Source organism: Chelonia mydas, chromosome 6 (assembly GCF_015237465.2).
Source record: "Chelonia mydas isolate rCheMyd1 chromosome 6, rCheMyd1.pri.v2, whole genome shotgun sequence".
NCBI lineage: Eukaryota > Metazoa > Chordata > Testudines > Cheloniidae > Chelonia > Chelonia mydas.
In genome coordinates this window covers 91,509,482-91,533,408 of record NC_051246.2, presented here as the reverse complement: position 1 = coordinate 91,533,408, position 23,927 = coordinate 91,509,482, and the positions used below count along the sequence as shown (strand labels likewise).

Here is a 23,927-nt window from a genome sequence, read left to right as displayed (position 1 = left end):
AACGTCCCCGCAGCAGCCAATCGTCGAGGTAGGGATACACCTGTATCTGCCTCTTGCGGAAAAAGACTGTAACCACTGACAAGCACTTGGTGAACGCTCAGTGGGCTGTCGATAAACCGAATGGGAGCACCATGAACTGGTAGTGCTTGTGATCAGCCACAAACCTCAGGAAATGTCTATGGGCTAGACAAATGGCTATGTGGAAGTACACATCTTTCATGTCGAGGGCGGCATACCAGTCCGCCAGATACACGGAAGGAATTATCAAGCTCAGGGAGACTATGAGGAACTTCAACTTTATTATAAACTGGTTGTGTCCTCGCAGGTCTTAGATGGGTCTGAGACCCCCCCCCTTTGCTTTGGGGATTAGGAAGTAACAGGAGTAGAACCCCTTGCCCCATAGCTCCTGTGGAACCTCCTCCACTGCCTCTAAGGCAAGGAGTGATTGCGCCTCCTGTACAAGGAGTTGCTCATGAGGTTTCCTGAAGAGGGACAGGGAAGGGGGGTGGGAGGGAGGAGAGGAGCAGAATTGGAGAGAATATCCCACCTCTACTGTGCGAAGGACGCAACGGTCCGATGTTATAAGGTACCACGCACGGTAGAAGTGGGATAGATGGTTCAGAAAGCAGGGGGAAGGATCCGGTATGGAGTTTGGCATGCCATCCTCAGGCGTCCCCTTGTTTGGATCCTGACAGTGGCTTAGTCCAGCCCTGGCCCTGGCTTGATGACTGATTAGACAGCCTACGCCTATAGTTCTTGCCCCTACGGCAGTAAGGGTCCTGCCTTGGGTGGGGTTGATATTGCCTCTGCTGCTGCTGGGGTAGAGGCTTGAAAGGTCTTCTCTGGGTAGCAGGCGTATGCATCCCCAGAGACTTCATTGTTGCCCTTGAATCTTTGAGGCTATGGAGTCTCGAGTCTGTCTGGTCTGAAAACAGTCCTGCGCCCTCAAAGGGAAGGTCCTGTAGGGTCTGTTGGACCTCTCGGGGAAGACCTGAAGCCTGGAGGTTCTCCTCATGACCACCCCTGAGGAGATGGTTCGTGCTGCTGAGTCAGCCACCGAGTTGGCCACATCAAGGGAGGCCTGAAGGGATGTCCTGGCCACCACCTTCCCCTCCTCAACCAGAGCTGAGAACTCTGCTCTTGACTTCGCAGGGAGCATCTCTTTGTATTTGGACACAGCGTCCCAAGAGTTTAAGTTACACCTACTGAGGCTAGACTGCTTGTTGGCTATCCTCAGCTGTAGACCCCCAGCAGCATACACTTTCCTGCCAAAGAGGTCCATACGTTTGGCCTCCTTTGGCTGGGGGGCTGGTGCCTGTTGCCCCTGGTGCTCTTTTTCATTCAATGCCAAGACCACCAGGGAGCAGGGATGTAGGTGAGAGAATAAAAACTCGTATCCCTTGGAGGGGACAAAGTATTTTCTCTCCACACCCCTGGCAGTGGGCAGAATGGAGTCTGGAGTCTGCCACAGGGTCTTGTTATTCTGAATTGTTTTAATTATTGGAAGTGCCACTCTGGAAGGACCCTCCGGAGCGAAGATGTCCCCCATTGGGTCCTCCGATTCGGTTGCATCCTCTGCCTGTAGACCCATATAACAGGCTATGCAGTGGAGTAGGTCCTGGTGAGCCCTGTGGTCAATGAATGGAGGACCTGAGGCTGATGTTCCTGCCACCGCCTTATCAGGCGACGATGATGATGAGGCAACTGGGGTACAGGGTCCTCATGGCCCCGCAAGCTGCCCTGGTTATTCCTGGGCTGTGCTAGGTTCCCTTGTTGTTCCAGCTGAGTCGGAAGTGTCCTGGGCTACAGGTGGCACTGGAGCTGCATCCCCCGACTGCTCTGCAGTTTGAGGGGGCAATCTGGTGCGGGCCACTTCCGTTGCCCGAGGGGCAGGTCTATTCCTCAGTGAGTGGGAGCAGTGATGTCCCGAGGCCACTGACCTGGAAGCCCTCGAAGGGGTACTCTGGGCCTCGTGGTAAGAACAGCCTCGTGGTTCAGAACAGCCATTGTTTGGGGGGTGGCCACTGCAGCTGCCATGCTGTTTTGACGTCTCTCTGGCGCCTCCCGGACCTATGCTTTCTGTGCCTTGAATAAAACAATTTGGCCTTGGAGTCCGAGGAACCCGAGGGCGATGACCAAGGTGGTGCTGACAACTCCAGTGCCAGTGGCCAATGCCGTGAAGAAGGTTGGGGATCGGTGTCACGATGACTGTGTTGAGGATGGGTACTGGCTGTCCCTCAACTGAGACCGGTGCCGCATGTACAGTGCCGGGGAATGGGTGCTGTGCCCCAGTGCCATGGGATGGTGCTGATCCTCTGAGGGTGTCCTAGATCGGTGCTGACCCCTCGGTGTCAAAGACGTAGATCTTCTCTCTCTCAGTGCTGTGCGAACTTGTACCATGGGTGGTGCTGGGGAGTGGTGTTGTGGGGATGCGGATCAGGAACGGTGCTGGTTCGGGGACAAGAAGCGCCACATCATCGCAGGCTTACCTCTAGACGGTACCAGTCTAGGTGGTGCCGGAGGCTTCTCTCTGATGGTCGAGGGCTGAGGCGCTGTAATTTCAATGAGGTTCTTAGCAGCCCCAAAAGTGTCCGGGGTAGAGGGTGGCTCCAACACCTCCACCAGGCACTGCCCTGCAGAAGAGTCCCTAAGTGCCGGACTCCATGGTACCTGGGGTGCCGGAGTTGATGGCATGAGCTCCTGCTGCTTGGTGGCCGAGTCTTTCCTTTGGAGCACCAGAGCATCCCCTGATGATCTCGCAGCCCTCTAAGGAGAGCGCCCTCTGTCTGTCTTCTTATGCAGCTTGTGTGGCCCCAGAGACATGGAGCGGTGCCGGGGCACTGCTCCTTGTTGCAGTGCCGGGGTTTTCTGGCGTGACCCTCGGCACCGGAGTCCTTCCTCGGCACCAAGTCGCAGTCCGATGCCAGGGCGCTCTGCACCAACGAACTCGGGCCCGGCGCTGGGCGGTCCGGTGCCGCAGGATGGAGTGCGGCTTCCATCACTAGTTGTTGTAAACGGAAGTCCCGCTCCTTCTTGTTTCTAGGCTTGAAATCATCTAGGCTTGAAAGGCTAAAAATCTTACAGTGCTCTGAGTGATATGCCTCCCTTAAGCACCTAAGGTACGAGTGGTCGGGGTCACTATTGGACATAGGGTTCAAACACCGTAAGACTTAAACCCCTGGGCTTGCAACATGCCTTGCAGCCCCAGGTGGGGTGATGGGATACAAACAATCCCAGTCACCAATCACTACTACTACCTACACCAGAGGTGGGCAAACTATGGCCTGCGGGCCCCATCAGGCCCACGGGACCCTCCTGCCCAGCCCCATAGCTCTTGGCCTGGGAGGCTCACCCCCGGCCCCTCCCCCGCTGTCTCCCTTCCCACACAGCCTCAGCCTGCCGCGCCGCCGGGGCAATGCTCTGGGCGGCCGGGCAATGCAGTTGCAGAGCCGCGGCCTGACCCAGTGCTCTGGCCAGTGCAGCTGTAGTGCCACCAGCCACTGGTGCTCCAGGCAGCGTGGTAAGGGAGCAGGGGGGGTTGGATAGAGTGCAGGGGAGTTGGAGGTGGTGGTCAGGGGGCGGGACTGTGGATAGGGGTCAGGTCGGTCAGAGGGTGGGGAACAGGGGGGTTGGATGGGGCAGGTGTCCTGGGGGGGCAGTCAGGAAGGAGAGGGGAGGTTGGATGGGGCGGCAGGGGATAGTCAGGGGCAGGGGTTCTGGGGGCGGTCAGGGGACAGGGAGAAGGGGTGGTTGGATGGGGCAGTGGTTCCAGGGGGCAGCAGTGGGCAGTCAGGGGTGGGAAGTCCAGGGGTGGTCAGGGGATAGGCAGCAGGGGGTGGTGGATGGGGCAGGAGTCCCAGGGGAGCCATCAGGGGGTGAGAAGCGGGGGGTGGGGGGAGGGTCGGATAGGAGGCAGGGGCTGGACCACGCCTGGCTGTTTGTGGGGAGACAGCCTCCCCTAACCGGCCCTCCATACAAATTTGGAAACCCAGTGTGGCTCTCAGGCCAAAAAGTTTGCCTGCCCCTGACCTATACTGACTATACTGCAAATCTTGAAACCTGTCAGAAAATTCTGATTCCAGTTCTTGCATGTACATTCTAATCTCAGCGTCGAACGCAGTGCGCTGTTCCACGTGGCGCGATAGTGATGTAAGCAGCAAATCAGGACTTAAAAATATCCCAGCACAGTGGCGCTAAAACAATTTTTAAGGTGGGGGTGCTGAGCTGTGTTCCCCCTTGCTCCGGTCTGCACCCTCACTGCTCCAGGCTGGGGCCAGTGGGCCACAGCTGGGGGCAGCTGTAGAGCCCTTGGCCAGCAGCTGGGACCCCAGGCTGGCAGCAGAGCCCCATGGACCGGTGGCTAGCAGAGGGCTGAGCGGGGCCGGCGGACGGAACCCCGGTGGGCAGGGGGCTGGCGGCCAGTACCCCGGGCCAGCAGCAGAGCCCCTGGGACCGGTAGCCGGGACCCAGGGCCGGCAGCGGGCTGAACGGGGCTGGCGGCCAGAACCCCAGCTGGCAGTGGGCCGGTACCCCAGGCCAGCAGAGGAGCCCCCAGGACCGGTGGCCAGGACCCAGGCAGCATGAGTGCCCCTGAAAATCAGGTCGCGTGCCGCCTTTGGCATGCGTGCCATAGGTTGCCTACCCCTGCACTTGGCTAAGGGAGCACTTGCAAGCAAGTGAACGCAGTTCCAAAGCTTCCATGGATGGTAAGAAGGAACTGAAGCGGGGTCGGGTCGGCAGGGTCATATATTGAGCGCCATGAAGGCGCCACTCCAGAGGGCTCCCTAGCCAACCTGACGGGAGCTGCTAAGGGAAAAGTTTCTGACGACCGAGCACACAGCGCATGCACACCTGATTGGAATCGACGTGAACAAGCACTTGAAGAAGAACATCTTTGTTAAGCCATTTGGTAGGACACTACTGCACACAGGGAGGGACGTTGCAGAGGGGACTGTGTTCAAAGCTAAGCTCAGGATCTCACACACTGACCCCAACTGGAGAAGCACACACAGTCACTGAGCTGTAAGCTGAGATCCACACACAAGAAGAATCCAATCCTCCCTCACTTCATAAAGCAGATGCCTCTGCAGGCCAATCTACAGTTAGTACAAAAGTTTGGGGCACAAAGAGAATAAAGAATAAATTCTCCTTGGGCTTTGTGCGGTTCAACTGTGCTTCCTTTATCAGGGAAGTATCACTCTCATAGTGAGATTTGCACTTTCTCCTACTTGAAAATGGATTCACTCACAGAGAACTCTCGGTCAAAGTAGATGATCATAATGGTCCATTCTGGCCTTAAAATCTATGAATCTATTCCCTTCTCACTGCTCCTCCTCCTCTCCCTGATCCCTCCTGACTCCCCCTCCTAGCTCTCTGTCTCTATCCTTTCTGACTACTTCATGGCCCTCCTGTCTTTCTATTCTGATCTCTCCAGACTCCCCTGCTCAGTACTCCAGTGCCTTCAACAATTCTTCCTCCTCTTCCCCTGACTCCCCTCTGTTGCACAAGTTCAGAATAACTCCCAGCTCTCCTCAGTGATAAGAATAGTAGTCTCCAATCCCCATGTGATGTGCTGATGACTAACAGACTCAGGCACATGTGAGCAACTTCTGAACTGTTGACTGACACCTTTTGCCTTCAGATTTCAGTCAGTAAGTTGCCAGAAAGGTGCTCCTGACAGCTGTATGGCCAGGCAGGGGCACCTGTATTTTTCTCAGCTGGGTTGCATGGAGTAAATTGGGATCCTGGGGAGAGGGGTCTGATATGACATTCGCATAGAACAACCTTTGCTTTAGCTCAGCCATAGTCTGAAATGCTATTGTCAAATGACATGCTGGATTCCATGTTTATTGTTTTTCAGGGACAGTTCTGGATCCACTGTGCTCATGGTTTCTTACTGCCAATGCTGCAAACTTCACCCAGGACCTTAGAGTCCAGCTGCTCTCTTTCTGCCTCTTACATAAGGATTCTGCGCTCGGAATTTAGCTGCCGACTCTGTCAGTGCTGCATGATTTAGAGTCGAATCCAGCTCACTCACTGTAGCTGTGTGAAGTTTGCAGGACTAATAGATAAAAACATGTTGTGTCAGTAAAGTCAGCAGGTGTGACACTAAGACACGTGAGGAGCCGAGGGCGGCAGGATCATGCTTCTACCCATAACTGCATTTAAGCAGAACTCTCTCTCTCTCTGGTGGCATCCCACACACCTGCCTGCCATCTTCTTTTTCTAGGTACTCTTTCTCTCTGTAAACTCATCTACTCCTGCAGTTTCAAATATCACCTCTGTGCAGATGATTCCCAGATCTACATCTTTGCCCCAATCCCTTGCCATCTATTTATTCTCACATCTCAAATTCTCTCGTGTCCTCTTAGAAGTCCCACTGCCAGTTTATACTTCCCAAACTGAGCTGATTATCTTTCCTTCCAATTCCTCTCTTCTCCATCCCTGGGTTGCCTGACAACTTCACTGTCTTTCCCATTTTCCAGGCCTCAATGTCTGTCAACTTTGGTTCTTCTCCCCAACAGTTCATCTCTCACTAAGTTCTGTTATTTCTTCCTCTTTAATGTCCCCAAAACTGCTTTTTCTCCATTCTCACCCTTGCATAAATTCTCATCAGTGCCTTGATTCTCTTTTAGCCTGATGACTGCCTTGGAATGGGAGCTGACATCCTTCACTTTGACATAACACCACTTTCTTCTAAGCTGTCCGGCACAGACTGCAGATTTGGAGGGAGCTGCTCTTCTACAGGGTACAGGGGATCTAAATGTTGACCCTCTTTATTGTTACAACTTATTCCTGGGAAACTATATGGGGTTAGGGATACAGAATTGATCCCAACAAATTCACATAATACAAAAACTGAGGTTCGACCAGAGGACAGCACCAGATGTGAAAAGCCAGTGCCAGTAAGGCTTGTTCCTCTTTGTTGTTCTTGGATAGGGTGTCTCTGCATGTGTGTCTGTGTGTATGATGTGAGGCTGGCCGGGGGCTAAGAGCTGTAGGCCTAGTGAGCCCAGCTGTGTCAGTATGTTAAATCAAGGCATTTCTCTCAGATGCACTGCTACAGCTGCCAAAAAATGTCTAAGGGTCAAGCTGCCTGATTAACCCAGGCACTCAGGAGCTAAAACAACAAGCATGTATCTGTGCAGCAGTAGCAGAAAGTGAAAGGGGTCCCAATAACAGCCGCATGCTTCCTCTGTTGCTGTCTGTCCTCTCCACAGTGGGCATTCTGCTTTTGTGTGAGATACACCCAGCACACTTGAGACACTTCATGTCTGCCAAGGAATAAACAAACATGGGAAGGATAGGGTTCAAACCAGAACCGAAGCGATTTGCAGAGCTCTCTCTGCAGCCACCTCCTCTGCTTTCTGCATATATGCCAGGATTGGCCAGCCCTTGCTAAGGCAGCTGGCTATAGCCAATATCAGATTGCAGTCAGGACTCCACCCGATTCTAAGGTGGATTTGCAGAAGCCTGAAGAAAGGTATCATCTCCTCCCTGTTCCTGTGTTGGTTATGATAGTGCAGAACTCTTGGACCTTTCACAGATAATGCTGGTGCCACACAAAGTAAATATATAAAAGAATAATAGTGCAGAAGGATTCTTCTTGGAAATGGGAAATTGACATACTAACCAACTTCATTCCCTCTGAGCCACACTACTACTGGCTATAGGCAACAATCAGTCAGAGCAGATGCCTGAATGGGAATATTGGGAAATGGCATTAACACAAAAGCTCAGTACAAGAGATTGTGCTACACTGATCGACATCACCATCAGGTTCTGTCAGTGAACAGCTGGCCAAAGACCTGCCCATGGGTCTCCCCAGGCTCTATGCATGCTGGCGCCATGAATGTACGCTTTCTTTTCTCCACTTGGCACTTCCTCTCCCTTGTCTGTAGTGTTCTTTTCTTTGAGTGATGGTTCTGCTCACCAGCTTTTCAAGGCCCTGTTTTACCTGGTGCTGTCACAGTTCTGGTTTTAAAAAGCAGTTCTCTGAATAGCGACTGTTAAAAATAGCATTGTAGCATTTCATATTTATTGTATCTCAGTCAAACCAAATGTTCTGAGATTATAAGTGGAAAAATGTTTTTTTCTATCTACCAACCATGACAACTCACTTCAGGCTCTGAAAGTCAAGCTGATTTATTTCTGCTTTGCGCATCATCATCTGTAATGAAGGTTCTGCAGACCAAATGCTGCCCTCAGTGACATCTGCCTGACCCCACTGTTTATAAATGTTGCTTCAGTGACAGTGTGATCTCACTGTCTCCAAATTCTGCCCTTGGTAACACCTGGGTGACCCCAACAAAAGATATAATTTTGGCCTGCAGAACCACCATTACTGATGATAGTGTACAGGGTGGAAAGAACCCAGCTTGACTCCTGGAATCCGGGACAAGTTTGTGGTGCTAGCAGTTAGAAAAGCTATCTTTCTATTTGTAATCTGAGCACATTTAATCTGGAAATTATTGAGAGACAAACATGGTACCCATGAGACCATTTTATGGATTCACATTTCTAACAGAGCTGCACTTTAAACAGTTCGTTTTAGTTCCACCGTCTTTTTCCATACCTTAATGTAGGCCCCAGTTTTCTGCTCCATTACCTTAGCAAGGAGTCTGCCTTAGACACAATCCACAACAAGGACACCCTTCCTCTTTCCCAAACTGGGAGACTGAGAAAACAAAAGGGAACCGAAATAGAAAAGACAAGCCTTGCTTCTCTGATTGTTCCATTACTTTTTTCTTTTGTGTCCTGAGTGACTAGATGAGTCAGTAATGTTCATCTTTAGAATCTCTATCTTGTTTGTAGCTGAGGTTTCCCGCTCTCATGCTTCTCCTGCTCTTCTGGACACCATATGTGCTGGCTGAGTGAGATGATAATGCTTGCAAGGAAGAGATGGTTCAGGGAGACAAAATTGTCTACACAGCCTGAAGGAATTCTAAAAACAGCTTTGAAAAAAAAATGTGATTATATTAAGCTACAAACAGCAGAGACAGAGAATAAAATGGTCTTAGAGAAATGAGAAAAATGAATCACAGAATCATTAGGATTGGAATGATCAAAATGAGACTTTGCCTCAATGAATGAAAATCAGTATATTCCATTAAAAGAAATAGGCAGGGCTGAGATCTCTTGGGAGGAAGGAGGCCTGGAAAGTAGCCAAGACAGAGTTAGGGGAGATGGTGGATAGCAAATTAGGGATGTGCTGGAAATCTCATATGGTAGCCAAAAAGCAAATGATACACTGTATTTTATGTAAAGAGGCACAGTATCATGTCATGGACTAGGGATGTGATAGTTCTACTTTCGGATATAACCACTTTTGGAATATTACAATTCTGCCTGAACACAGACGTAACATTGACAAATAGGAGAGGGTCCAATAAGTAAAATGAGATCATTGACGACTTGGTGGGTAGGACTACTATATGAGGAGAGGTTAAAGAAACCTCAGGAAGTATAACTATAACTAGGAACCTTGAAGATGTGGAGGAGAGGATTCAAAGGATGTCAAGTACTGTATTTAGGAGGGAGAGGGTTGTTCTGGAAGAAGTATCTGTGAGCAACAGGAAGAAACAAGAAGAAATTCAGGCTGCACATCAGGAGAAATTTCCTAGCAATAAGGTTGATTAGACTCTTGTATTGTCTCCCAGGCGAAGTGACGGAATTCCTGCTACCGGAGTTATTTAAAAGCAGGCTGAACATAGCATCAGAGAATGCTCTGTACAGAAGAGCTGGAGAATGGAAAGAATGGACTGAAGCATGGAAGATATCTTTTTCATCTCTAATCTCTGTGATTCTTTGAAGAAGAATTTCCTCCATTCACCCTGCTTTGTACACAATACCTCCGGTCTTTTCTCTGATTCGGATGGATAGATTAGGTAGGAAGGACAGTGGTTTGAAAATGGTCAGCTTCCAGTATGCTAGAAGAATAGCTGGGCACTGCTTCTTTCCATGTAAGTGAAAAAATATTATTGTGAGATCACACGAATGGCAAGAATGGGTTTAGAGCCTTGTCCTGGAGTCCAAAAGGCAACTCAGAAAGTATTTCCGGAGTGGCTCCTTGCAGCCTTCGATACTTGGATTACGTTTCTGAAATTTTGCAGGAATCTTCTGCTTCCCCCCCCCCACCCTCCCCCCCGCCTCCCCCTTCTGTGCATTTTTGGTGCTGAGCTTTTTCCGGTTTTCCCACACTCCTGCCTGTCACAGAGCAGAAACCACAAAAATGCAGCGAAGTAAAGTCTGTCCAAGAAGCTGCAATTCCATCTCACAAGGATAAACATTCTCTCTGCCAACAAGTGAGCACAGCACACCGGCATCTTCAAATACACATCCCTGCTGCCCAGCAAAGAAACCCACTGACACAGCCTGTCACCTGTACTAACATGAGCCACCCCAGCACAAAGAGAATTGGATGGTGAATTCACCAGCACAGACCTGCCAGACCTCATGATCACAGCCGCCCTCACTGAGTCAACCAATCCTGCTAATGTCTTGTTTTCTTTTTAAATAGTTTTGGGGGATGAATTTAGTGCACTGTCTAAAGATAGGCATTCTGCAGGCAGGAAATATAAAGGCTTCTCCAGCACATCTCTTCCCATGTTCCTCCAAAACACCTTATTATTCCAGTCCTGCTCCCTCAGCCCCCCAACCACAGCATTGCCAATGCACCTCTATTCTGCATCTAAGCACTTCCGCAGGGGGGCTTTTAGAAAAATGATTATTTTTTATTAAAGCCTCTCTCTTAAATAGGGAAGGGGCTGCGAGGAGTCAGAGAATCTGGCAGGAATCAAACAGAACTGAGGGGAGGGGGTTATGAATGTAGTTCCCCCCCGTCAGTGTTTTAGAGATTAAAACAAGTCCAAAGATGGGTAAGGATAAGGGCTGGAGAGACTTCAATATGAGGATACATTGTAAAGGTGGAGACTTTTCTGTCTACAGAGAAGAAAAATGAAAGGGGGCATGATACAGAGACATAGAACAATGAATTGTACAGATAAAATTACCCTATCATAACACTGGAACAAGGGGATGCTCAAGGAAATTAAAAGGCAACAAACTTGAAACTGATAAAAGGATATTATTTTTTTGTACACAGCACATAACTAACCTGTGGAAATCACAGCCACAGGATGGGTTGGAGGCCAAAAGCTTAGTAGGGTTCAAATAGCATTGGACATTTATATGGGAAATGACAAATATAAATAAAGCGTATATGGGGATACAAACCCTCATGCTTTGGGACAAACCAACCACTAGCTGATGGGATTAGGAAGAAACTTCTCCTACAGGCAGATGAGTCCATTATGGATAGTTCCGGGGGATGAATTTAGTGCACTATCTAAAGACAGACATAGTGCAGGCAGGAAATGTACCAGCTTCTCCAGCACAACTCTGTCCATGCACCTCCAACACACCTTGTTACTCCAGTCTTGTTCCCCCGAGAAGCACCTGCCACTCACCATTGTCAGAGACAGGCTAGTGGCCTAGGTAGCCCACTTCTACAATATGCATGGCAATTCCTATATCCTCATATTTGTATGAAGCTATGGCCCTGCTTACACTCTGAGGTAAAGCTCCATTTTAGGGTACAACTACTCCAGTGTATCGAGGCCAGATTCTTCCAAGGTCTCAGAGATTCAGGAAGAACACCCCAAAGGATCTGTATCAAAGACACTTGCTGGCAATGTGTTCCTCACAGATTTTTCTGGCACAGGAAAAACTTACTTGGAAATCCTCTGGGCTGCCACTTTTCTGACCACTGCCTGCCTATGGTTGGCTGGAGGCTTGGGGACCAGGTGAGAGGATGTACTCTGGGATGGCATCACTTTGTGCGAACTGGTCACCTTCTGGATGCTGGAAGTGGCACTTGATGTCTTGCGGGCACCGGAATCAGCCGGCACGGATGTATTGTTGGAGCTGGGTGGCGGGTGGTTGGCAAAGAGAGCCTGGTAGAAAACAAGATACAGGGATTGGTTATTTTCCCTTTGCAACTCCACCAGGAGAACCCATGTGGTGAAAAGCCTTGCCTGGGAAGAGAAAGCCCTGACCTGGTAAAGGGGACCACCCAACTAGAAGGCTCCTGAGACAGTCTCAGAGACAGATACAAACTGACGGTGACTGATTCCATGAAGGAGTTTTTATAGCAGAATTCTACAGCCTTGGAAAGTCAGGGTTAGTTCTAGAAATGCCAACAAACTCTGCTACTGTGGCACAACATAGCAGGTGCTACAACACTGACTCCCAGATCCAACCTCCTCCTAGTCTTTGAGCTAATAGGAAGCCCTAAATTACCCTTACAGAAGCAAGGGGCACTAAGAGGGCAAACTGCTAAAGAGGATTTCCTCCTGACTCAGGCTCTGGGGATGCTTTGGGGAGAGAGGAAAGCTCCCAGTCATGAAGGGAGAGATATGCTGAAGGTTTGGGAGATGGGGCAAAATAGCTTGTGTACTGCCAGGCACTGAAGAACAAAGACACAGGTGGCAGAGGAGGGGAATGGCTCTCTGCACCAACTCAGCTGAGATTCAAAGCAGCACTCAATTCTCTTTAGGAAGTTGAAAACTGCCTGGAACTCTGTCTTATCCTTCCTCAAAGCTGCTTAGTTAGATCCCCATTCAGAGCAGTGAACTGTAGTCATGTGGCTTATTGGTGAAAAGTCAGTTATGAAAGATGAGGGGAAAGGGTGAGCACTAGCCAGACTCCTGGGAAAGGTTGGGGCTTCAGTGCACTTGGTTGCATTTGTCCTGAGTTTCTTTCTCTGGTGAGGAACACACAGAGGCACAGTGAGTGGGCTCCAGGCTCCAGAGAAAGCCACAATCTGAGGATTGGCTGAGTCCCAGCATAAAGACAGGAAAAGCCCCTCTCCCCCACAATTCTCTGGCAAATGGCAGGGCACTCATGTGGGAGGGAGTTTCTGACAGGCAGAGCCTGGGGGGAGAAAGGGGAATGTGAGAGCCAAACCAGGCCTTTTCCACTACAATTCACTGACAAGATCTGCTGAGCTTTCTACTCCTCGTTAACCTCTCCATGTCCTGCAGCTCCATTTTGATCCTGGATTCCTGAGCAGGATTACCTTCAGGTACAACTGTATAAATGACAAGTCAGGAGGAAGGCAGTAAATGCCACACTCTTGGCTTAGTCCAGTACAGCTGAGAGCCCATCACATTATCAGGGAAGGGATGGAGTCTCTCACTCACTGAGCTTTCCTCCCCTGACCCAGAGACCGCTCCTCACTGCATCCATGCACAAAAATTTTTTTTTTAAGTGCTTTTCCCTTGTTACTAAAATCCTGACACCTGGAGTTTGCAAAACTCTTGCACTGTACTGTCTACGTCACCTCCCCAAACATGCTCAGGCAAGAAGGTCAGTCACCCAGGAGGAAGAACAAACAGGAATTCTTATAACACAGGCTGATCATCAGAGGCATGGCCGAGACCTGCCTAAGGAAAGGTTAGGGCTGTTTTGCTTCGGGACAACAGACTTCTGAAAGGCCTCTGTCTCCAGACTGTGCTGAGATCCTGGCTGCATTCCACCGCAGCCAGGGTGTAGAGACTGGGGGTTGACATTGACCATGGCTTCTGGATCCAGCTACAAAGCACACTGCCCTGCTGTGAACCCTATGGGGGCGGGGCAGGAAACCAGAAGAAGCTACTGTGCAAACAAAGGCCAGACAGAGAAAGGGATGGGAAGAGATTTCAGCACATACACACATGGAGGTGTGCCCTCATCATTCAGGATCCACAAAGTCCAGTTCTAGGGAGGACTGTAGCATGGAAGAAACTCTGATATAAACAGCCCAGGAGCATCCAGTACCCAACAGTTATTAAGGGAAACATCCAGAACAGGGCTCACAATGCTGGAGAGTTGGACTGGCTCCTGAGGAGACTCATGCCCTCCCCTGTGGAAGGTGCCAAGGGCACAAATCTGCATAATATTTAGCACAATACAGGACTTTGCATCTTCAAAACACTGCAAAAACATTAGCTAATTAATCCCCACAACATTCCTGGCAGACAGATCTGGAGTATTAACCCCGTTTTATAGGTGGGCACTCTGGGCCACAGAGAGGGCAAGTGACCTGCCACAGATGGAGCCACCCTCAGAGCTAGAGTTAGAACTCAGGAGTTCCTGAGTCTCAGTCCTGTACTCACACCAGTAGATCACACCTCTCCTCATTTTACACAGAAATAAAGTACAGACAGAATGATAGCTGCACAAAAAGAATGCTTTTTAATTAGAAAATGTCATGTACAATTTGCCAGTCAGGGTGAGGCACACGGTAAGGTATCAGCAAGCAGAAACCAAGCTTCCTGTACCCACTCACAATTAAAGTGAGGAAGTACCAGAAGTTTGAACTAAAACAGTTATGCTAATGATCTTCAAAAACAGAAGGAAGGATCCTGCCACTTACCCTCCCATATATCCAACTTCTATCCCTAGAAAAATAATAGAACAAATGCCGCAAGTAAAATCAATAAATAATCACTAAACCTGAGAATGACAGAATCACAAGCAACAAGCAGAAATGAGGATTTATAAAGATTAGCTCACCAGACAAACATAATTGCCTTTTGGGACAGAATTACAAAATATGTGTGTATAATGTGATGAGGTTTTGGATGTTTGTAAAGCATTTTCTACAGTTTTCTATTAAATCTATTTACAAAGTTCAGTCAAATCAGCGTGGATATGGTAGAAAACTGGCTGAGTGACCAAACAAAAGGGCAAAAAGTAATGATAATTGGCAAAATACTGAGTTGTGGGAAGGGAAGTCTAGTGTGGAACCACAGTGGTCAGTGTAAGGGCCAATCTGCTGTAAGGACTTCATTAATGATCTAGAAAAAGGAGAGCACATTAATAGAATTCACAAATTATAGTACAGTGGGTCCTACTTTGTAAACTATTCAGGAGAGGGACTGTCTTGATATATGTTAAAATAAACTGACTGTATGCTTTCTCCTTCTACCCAACCCCTTTGTCACGAAGTTTGTTTTCTTAAACTGTGAGCTTTCTGGGACACAAATTGGGTTTTATTATATATTTGTAAAGTATTCAGCACATTGTGTGTGATGAAATAAATAAATAAATATATACATAAATATAATGAGATTAGAAACAGGGGGCAGAACTTCAGGTGGTATAAATCAACATACCATCACTGACTTCAGTGGAGTTATTTTATTTTACAGTAGAACCTCAGAGTTACTAACACCTTGGAAATGGAAGCTGTTCAGAGCTCTGAAATGTTCATAACTCTGAACAAAACTTTATGGTTGTTCTTTCAAAAGTTTACAACTAAACATTGACTTAATACAGCTTTGAAACTTTACTACGCAGAAGAAAAATGCTGCTTTTAACCATCTTAATTTATGTGAAACAAACACAAAACCAGTTTCCTTACCTTGTCAAATCTTTTTTAAAAACTTTCCCCTTTTTTTAGTAGTTTACGTTTAACACAGTAATGTACTGTACAGTATTTGCTTCTTTTTTTTTTTTTGTCTCTGCTGCCTGATTGAGTACATCCGGTTGCAAATGAGGTGGGTGGTTGACTGGTGAGTTTGTAACTCTGGTGTTGGTAACTCTGAGGTTCTGCTGTACATAAACTAAAGATATGACCCCATAGGTAGCAAATAAAAATTGGATTTGCCTTGGAAAACTGCAGTTAACACATTTGCAGAAAAATAATCCAAGGGAGAAAACTGGGAAAAGAAATGTATGAAGGAGATGAGGGAGGGAGCTAAATAGTCTTTAATGCAACATGGTAGCAAAAAATGTCAATGCAGGTTAGGCTGCTCTCAGAGAGGCCTTGCATCCCAGAGCAAAGGGGGGGAGGGTTTTTTTTCTAGTGCAGCCACACCTGCTTTGAATGCCCCACATTCCCAGTGAGACACTGACAAATTGGAAGACATCCAGAAAAGAGTAAAAGGAATTAGTTATGGGGAAAGTTAAATCTCCTTAGCTTAGCTATGTGCTGACTAACTTGGGACCATGCAACTTTCTGAAGGGTATAAGGGAAGACAGGAATTATTTAGCAACTAGGGATGAACTGGACACAGTATTTATATCAGAAAACTATTTAAACTACTGATTGAAACTGTAACCATGAGTGACCCCAATACTCATTATCATTTGTTAAATGTTTTATCTGACCCTTTCTGACACAAGGCTGCATTGATAGGAATCATTTTACTATATGACTGAACTAGGGTTGTTTTAATTTAACATATTTCTCATTTCCCATATGCAATGTTTAGGATAAAGCTCTAGATCCAGTAGCTGCCCATACACATAAAATAGATACAGGCTAAACAGAACAAACCTACATAGGGGAGAAGAAGCCTCCATGACAGTTAGTGGCAACTCCCCAGTAGAGGGAACAATTAGAAAGTAAACACTGATTGTTTAATTTCCTAGTTAAGGGCATCTCTGGTAACAACATCCAGGTCAGATCACGTCACTCATCACTCCCTTCAGTCCGTACAAAATGGTGCTGCTGATAAACTTTCTTCCTTTCCTGTTGGTTTGATCATGTAACTCCTGTTCCTTGAACCACTCCAGTATCAGATTTAAGCTTCTTGTCATCACCTTCAAAGCTCTACATAACTCTGCCCCTCCCTACTTATCCTTCCTTGTCAAGCTTCATGCTGGCTCTCTGTCCCCTTCACTCTGCCAGTGCTCCCAACCTCCTCCATCTGTCTGTCAGATTCTCACACAATCACCCTTGTGCCTTCTCCCGTGCAGGCCCCTATGAATGGTACAATATCCCTGAGCTCCTCCAAAAAGGACCTATCTCTTCCAAATTTAAATCGTTCTTTAAGACCCATTTTTGCCATGTTGTCTATAGTGAATCAAGTTGACTTGTATATAAACTGCCTATATTGTTATTCCCCTTCCCCTGACTACTTGTCTTAGATTGTGCGCTCCTCAGAGTTTGTACAGCACAAAGCATGCCTTCCGTTTGCACATATACATATGGCTTTAAATATGCCACTCCTGTCCTTCCATTCACACAGCTCACTTCCAACACATCAGGCTGTCAGCAGCACAGAGAGCAGGCCCTTCCTTGAATCATGCACAGTGGTGCTGCTAAAAGAAAAGGAGTACTTGTGGCACCTTAGAGACTAACCAATTTATTTGAGCATGAGCTTTCGTGAGCTACAGCTCACTTCATCGGATGCATACTGTGGAAGCTGCAGAAGACATTATATACACACAGAGACCATGAAACAATACCTCCTCCCACCCCACTCTCCTGCTGGTAATAGCTTATCTAAAGTGATCATCAAGTTGGGCCATTTCCAGCACAAATCCAGTGCTGCTGCTGTTACTCACTCACACACTGCCTGTGGACAAACAGACACATCCAAACCAGACATCATATAGAGAAGGGGAAAACAGAAACTGCTCTCAGTACAGCAAGGCACCTTTCAAGGACATGACATATCAGTGAGGTGACCAGAGAAGCCGTGGCATGAGCACCTAGGCTGCTGGGAAATGGCTGGGTTGCCTCACCAAGGCAATTCCGAAGCCATGACTGGAATTGCAACATCATATGGAAATGCCCTCTTTGTGGCCTGGAGCTACACAGAATGCAGGGTCCAAAGCACTCACAGTAACAGATAGTGTGATACTGCCTGCAAATGATAGGCCTTTTCCACTTGGGCTTCATTTCTCCTGCTGCTAACAGTATCAAGTTCTCAGCACTACTATAACTCTTTTCATCCACAGCTCTCAGAACAATTCACACAAGTGTGTCAGTATCAGATTGGAAACTGAGGCACAAAGCCATAGGCACCAACTTTAATTTTTCCCCAGTGGTGCTCCACCCCCGCTCTACCCTGAAACCCCCCTCCCCCGCCACTCTGCCCCTTCCCCCAAGGCCCCACCCTTGCTCAGCCTCTTCCTGCCCCCATCCACCAGGCACTTGCTGCTCTCCACCCTCCGCCAAATGCTTCCTGGAGCCGCCAAACAGCTGTTTGGCAGCACCCCTGATTAGCTGATCGGCAGCACCGCCAAACAGCTATCGTTGGTGGGTGCTGAGCACCCACTATTTTTTTTTCATGGGTGCTCCAGCCGTGAAGCACCTACAGAGTCAGTGCCTATGCATAAAGCAATGAAGTAACTTGCTTAAGGTCCCCAAGTGACCTGACAGAGTTAGGAATAGAAACAAGGTGTCCTGAGTCCCAGTCCAGTATCCTATCGATGGGACCACAGAATAAAGGGTGCCAGGGAGCAGGAACTGAACAGTCTGGAAAATGAATAAAATTAGATTTAGTAAAACTTCTCAACCCTGATTAAGGTTCTGAGGGAAGAACTCAGGATCTATTAGAAGAGGTAAACCCAAAACCAGGGAACCTGGAGTCTGGTGTGCTGCACTTCTCTAAACCCAGAGGTCTGAGGTGAAGGCCTTATTCTCCTCTGTACCACTCACCAAGGCTGTGCTGATGGAGTCTCCAAATTCTCCTGCCAGTCTTCTCTCCCCTCCCCCACATTACACACAGTGTTCTAAGTGCTCTGAGAAGCAGGAGCAATTCCCAGATGAATGCAGAATTTTTCTGGCTTTGTGCAATGAATTTTCTTGGATCAGAGCAACAAGAGTTGGTTGTGTTGAGGCTGCCCTCCTAGCACTGTGAGTGTGCAGTACATAGGGAGCCCTCAGCAAGGTGAGGAAGGCTGTGAAAGACCCATTGATGCTACCCACTGACCTCCTCCAACCCCAGGCACCCTGCCTGCGAGAACACATGGTTTCTGTGGGCCCTACCCTCAGGATGCCAATAAACACTTCTCATTCCCAACCTCCAAGCCAGACTGCTTGAGAAAAGGAGTGGGGGAAAACTCATCGGCATGAGATGCCACCTCAGAAAAGGGCTTTTTGTGAGTGCAGATCTAAGGTATGGCAAGGGAGGACAGAGGGAGAAAGCAAGAGGAAGGAAGTGACAAATGGGGGAAGGAAAGAGACAAAGAGAGAAAGATGGAAGGAAAAGTTTTAAGCCAGAGGTTCTCAAACTGTGTTGTGTGCAGAGTGGGCTGGTCACCTGCTCCTGGCTCCTCCCCTTATGTCCAGCTACTACAGTGATTAAATACATTCCTAATGTGCTTTTGCCACACAAGCCACTGGTGTCATACACAAGCCATTGGTGTCATTGGCATAAGGATGTTTTATCGTTACAAGGGGGTGAGGCCCAGGCATTGTGAATTGGGAAAAAAGCAGGAGGACCTGGGTGCAGCAAGCAGGACAGTGGATGGGGGGCAGAAAACGAGTGGAGTGGGATGGGTCTTGGACAATGGAGTAGGTATGGGGGTAGGAGGCCTGGGTGACAATGAGTGGGAGATGGGTAAGGCCCAAGTGATAGTGAGCAGGTGAGTGGGGGCCCAGGTGCAGTGAGTAGAGAGGAAGTGGGGAGGCACAGATAATGGTGAGTGGAAGGGGAAGGCAGGAGGCCACAGTGAAAATAAGCAGGATGGTGACCAGGCAGTGGTGAATGGAAGGGAGTGAGGGCTGGGGCTTGGACCAAAGTGAGTGGGAGGAGGTAATGGGATGGGGGAGGGTGAGTTGTAAGGGTAGGTTGGGGGAGCCAAACAGTGGTGAATGACGGGGACAGGGAAGGCAACAGTGAACAGGAGAGGGAGGTGGTGGTAGGGTAGGCGATGGTGAGTCTGTTGGGGTGCTCTGGCTACTAAGCAGGAGAGGTCAGTGCAATTGTGACTGAGATGGGAGATCTGTTTGGCACCAGGCAAAGACAAGTGGGAGGAGATGTATCCGAGAGACACTCTCTCTATTAAGACCTGGCTTTCAATACAAGGAAGTCTGAGGGTATGTCTACATTGCAATTAAAAACCTGCAGCTGGCCTCTGCCAGCTGACTCAGGCTCGCGGGGCTGCTTAATTGCGCTGTAGATGTTCAGGTTGAGCTGAAGCCCAGGCTCTAGGACCTGCAAGGTGGGAGGGTCCCAGAACTCAGGCTGCAGCCTGAACTTCTATGCGGCAATTAAACAGCCCCTTAGCTCAGGAGCGTCAGCCCTAGTCAGCTGGCATGGGCCAGACGTGGGTGTCTAATTGCAGTGTAGACATACCCTGAGCGTTAAACAAATCCCTTTCTTCATTAATGGCAATTTCAGAGCTGCCTGAGCCCGTGGCAGGGCAATGGCCTCGATATTGCAGCTCTGAACTGTTCAGCTCGGGGGGCGGGGGCGAGGAGTGGAGGCTTAACAAAGAATCACTTTAACAGAAACTCCTGAGTAATGGCTCTGCCCTAGGCCAAAAATAACATCAGCTCAATGTCGGCAATTAGAAGAGGGCTCAGCCGGGCCCCCATGGTCAGCTCCAGCCTCCTCACAGGCACAGCTCAGCTCGGCTTGCAGTGCTACCCTACACTCATCAGCAGCCATGGCTGCCCACCCAGAGCCCCTTGGACAGAGATGAAAGAAGGGCCTTCTGCTCCTGCTCAGAGGGGTAGCAAGCGGAGAGGGGGAGTTTGGGGAAGGAAAGGACACAGTACAGACAGAAGTTGCCTCCCTCTCTGATTTTCCTCCCAGAATGGTGGGAAATTGAGCCATAAGCTGTTTGTTAGGGACCTGCAGTAACTTGTAATTCGTGCCCCTGATATGGGGGTGGAGGGGCCCCACATGTTTAGTTCTTGCTTGTGTTTGAGGCCATCCCTTCCAGACTGCCCAGCAAATACCAATAGCTCCCACCTAACCTGGGTCAAACAATCTGTGCTGAGTGGAGGTCCAAGTACATGAAGAATCCCACTGCCGTTGCAGCCACCAATCAAAATGAAGGAAACCCTGCCCTCCATGAGAAATGGGGTAACTCGTGCTTTATAAACCCCTGCAGAGTCTCCATCTAGGGTGTGGAGATTCTGCTCCAGACACAGCTGCTGAAACACTGCCATTCATTACATGGGAATCATACAGGACTCAAGGATCTTGATCCCGTTTCCATTTTCTTCCTGCCTTGACAGCATTGTGTCTCCCTCTGTCTCTTCCAATGGTGTCAAGGGAATGACTCTGTGCCAAATGGCTGAGTGCCTAGCAATTAAAGGAAACATTAGATGCACTGACTGATAATGATGGTGTGTAGCAGGCCCTGGAAGGTGTGGGAGAAGCTCATACCTCGGCTCAGGCTCTATACCTGTGTCTATTGTGTATTTAAGGCACTTAGAATATTCCTGGCAAAGATGAACCTTATTCCCTCACAGGAAGAGTGGAGACTTCCCCAGGAATGAAGCAATCCAGGTAATGTTTGGTCTTCACTGTGGTGAAGTCCTTTTCCTATCAGTCTACATTGTTTGGTGCATGGGTACTGTGGTGTGTGGGAGAGGACTTGGTCAAGCTGCAGCTGAAACAGAGACCACTGGTACCAACTTCACAAGGCAGAGACACATGTCAACACAGCTATGAGACTCTGGGGAATGGAGACACACAAACGTAGCAATGACACTCGTATAGGTAAACCACATGTGCTCTTGGTGGACACAAACACATGCCACCACAACTATGAGATTTACAGACAAAGAATCTCTGGGCCAGGTGAGGCTGGGCTCTGACTCAGGAACTTGGTAGGATAGTGAGCAGCAGCACTCAGATAGCCAACTAGAGAGGGATCCTGACCCAGCAGGGAGGCCAAGAGGGACAGCAGCATTAGGCTGCTATCCGAATCACTGAATATAAGTTCAGTCCTGTCCTCATAACCCACACGTGGTGCTTCCTCCCCACAAAACCTTGTGCCATGTCCTGGGTGTGAGACTGCCCCATGCCGGCCCACAGGTGTAGAAACCGGCAGTGGTCCTTCTCAGGCAGACTTTTGTCTCAGTTACCTGGTGCCGGGCTCGGCTTTGCTCCAAGAGCTGTCGGGACTGAAGCTTCTGCTGCTGGAGTTGCTGCACGGCAAAATGGAGTTGATAGCTGCCAGCAGTTGGCTGATACTTGGGATGTGCCAGCTGGCTTCCTGTCACCTTGCTGTAGACACAGTTCTCTAATTCTCCTTCCCAGGCGAAGCTGTCACTCTTTAGAGCCCTGAGAAGAGAAGAGCCATCACACGTTATCCATCTCCATTACCCTGCATGCGAGGCCAGGGGAGCTGCTGCCCACAGGGCATCACTGCTCCCGAAGGAGTCACAAGTATCTTGACAGGCATGCGATTAGCAACAAGTGGGTGGCACTGGCAAGTAGAACACATGATACAAATGTTGCATGTCAGCTGTGAGCCTGAAAAGGAGGACCTGCCTCCAACAATAAAAGTCTGGAAGTCTGGACTGGGCCTATGTTACTATCCTTACTACCAAGCCTGAGGCGAACAATTGCAGAGAAACAAGAGGGAAAATCCAAGAGTGACATTAGGACATGACCATGGCTATCTAGCTAGCACTGAGGGGAGACAGTCAGCCTTGTAGCCCCCAGAGTCAGGGTTCCACAGAGTTACGTGGCCGAGCTAAGGATTACTGTAATTGGGGACCTACACTCTTCTCCACTAGGCCCATGGGTTTTGTGGAGAGCAGGCGACAGAGTGACAGGGTCACAAGGTCCTGGAGAACCTGGGATAGCCGAGCAATCCAGATTCCCTGCGCTAACTGACCAGATGCCACATGGTCCACTGAGTCTGACCAATAAAACCTTTAAGTCCCATTGCTTAAGCCTCCTATGTCCCCACTGAGCTCATTCTTCTCTCCCATCGTGCCCCATGTCTAGACACTCCCTTTGGATCTCATGTGTTGAGAAGTACAGACTTTCCTTAAAGTTCCTATGCACACTGTAATTGACTGGGATACAGATGATGCTTGTATCTGCTGCATCCTACCACGAGTGCAGAGAGGGGATAGTGTTTCTGGGTGGAGGAATGCCACCCCCGTCTCTTCACTTCATAGAGTTCAAATAAAAAAAAAAACCCAAAGCCCCTCAATTAACCGTTGGAACAATTAACCATTGGACCAATTTACCAACAGTAATTTTTAAATCAAGACTGGATGCTTTCTAAAAGATCCACTCTAGGAATTATTTTGGAGAAGTTCTATGGCCAGTGTTATGTAGGAGGTCCAACCAGATGATCACAGTCACCCCTTCTGGCTTTGGAATCTATGAATTTATAAACCCCAGACTTCCGTGAACCTGGTATGGTCTCCCCTGCAATCCTGGCCACCAAACTGATCCAGAGTAACATATTGAGGATGGTTTCAGAGTAACAGCCATGTTAGTCTGTATTCGCAAAAAGAAAAGGAGTACTTGTGGCACCTTAGAGACTAACCAATTTATTTGAGCATAAGCTTTCGTGAGCTACAGCTACATCCGATGAAGTGAGCTGTAGCTCACGAAAGCTTATGCTCAAATAAATTGGTTAGTCTCTAAGGTGCCACAAGTACTCCTTTTCATATTGAGGATGATCTTAAAAGGGCCAAACTCAGTTACCCAGCCCCCAACACACACTTTCTGCAGCTGAATCACTAGGAGAGGGCAGGGACACTGGAAGAGGTTCAAGTGGACCCATCCCCACACCCAAACTCTCAGCAGCAATGGAGCAAAGCAGCCCTGCTTAGCAAGGGACATTGGTTGTCAGCATCTCCATCCTCCTTCCTGTGGGGCACCCACGCCCCTCTGTCCTATCTCGGACGCTTTCCAGGCCCCTCCATTGTGCTGTCTGCAGGGGACCCCATACCACAGGCCACCCTTCATCATCATATAAAAAACCAATTAGAATCCTGTACAAATGACTTTGGCTCCCACCTCACTGAGTCTTAAATTGTCATCTCTGCCTCTTTTCCAAGTGCTTGGGAGGAAGTGTGGTCTAATGAATACAGACCTGGGACTCAGAAGATCAGTGTTCTAATCCTGGCTCTGCCACTGACTCAGTGGGTTACCTTGGGCAAGTCACTTCACCACTCTGGGCCTCTGTTTCCCCTCCTGCCCTTTGTCTTTCTTTTCTAAACA

The 23,927-nt window shown here is 48.7% G+C and overlaps 1 protein-coding gene across 22 annotated transcripts in view; it reads right to left on the bottom strand.

The window, feature by feature from the left end:
* TTLL5 (tubulin tyrosine ligase like 5) overlaps positions 1-23,927 on the bottom strand; it is a 215,091-nt gene that overhangs the window by 31,069 nt on the left and 160,095 nt on the right. For 20 of the 22 annotated variants that reach the window (XM_037900712.2, XM_043549810.1, XM_037900717.2 and 17 more), the window contains 2 exons: positions 21,824-22,022; positions 11,734-11,954 (listed from right to left, as the gene is read on the bottom strand). In XM_037900712.2, coding sequence (XP_037756640.1) covers positions 11,734-11,954; positions 21,824-22,022 — 420 coding nt within the window. Of the gene's footprint in view, positions 1-11,733; positions 11,955-21,823; positions 22,023-23,927 lie in introns of those variants that run through there. The other 2 variants (XM_043549812.1, XR_005225559.2) reach the window with 2 other exon arrangements.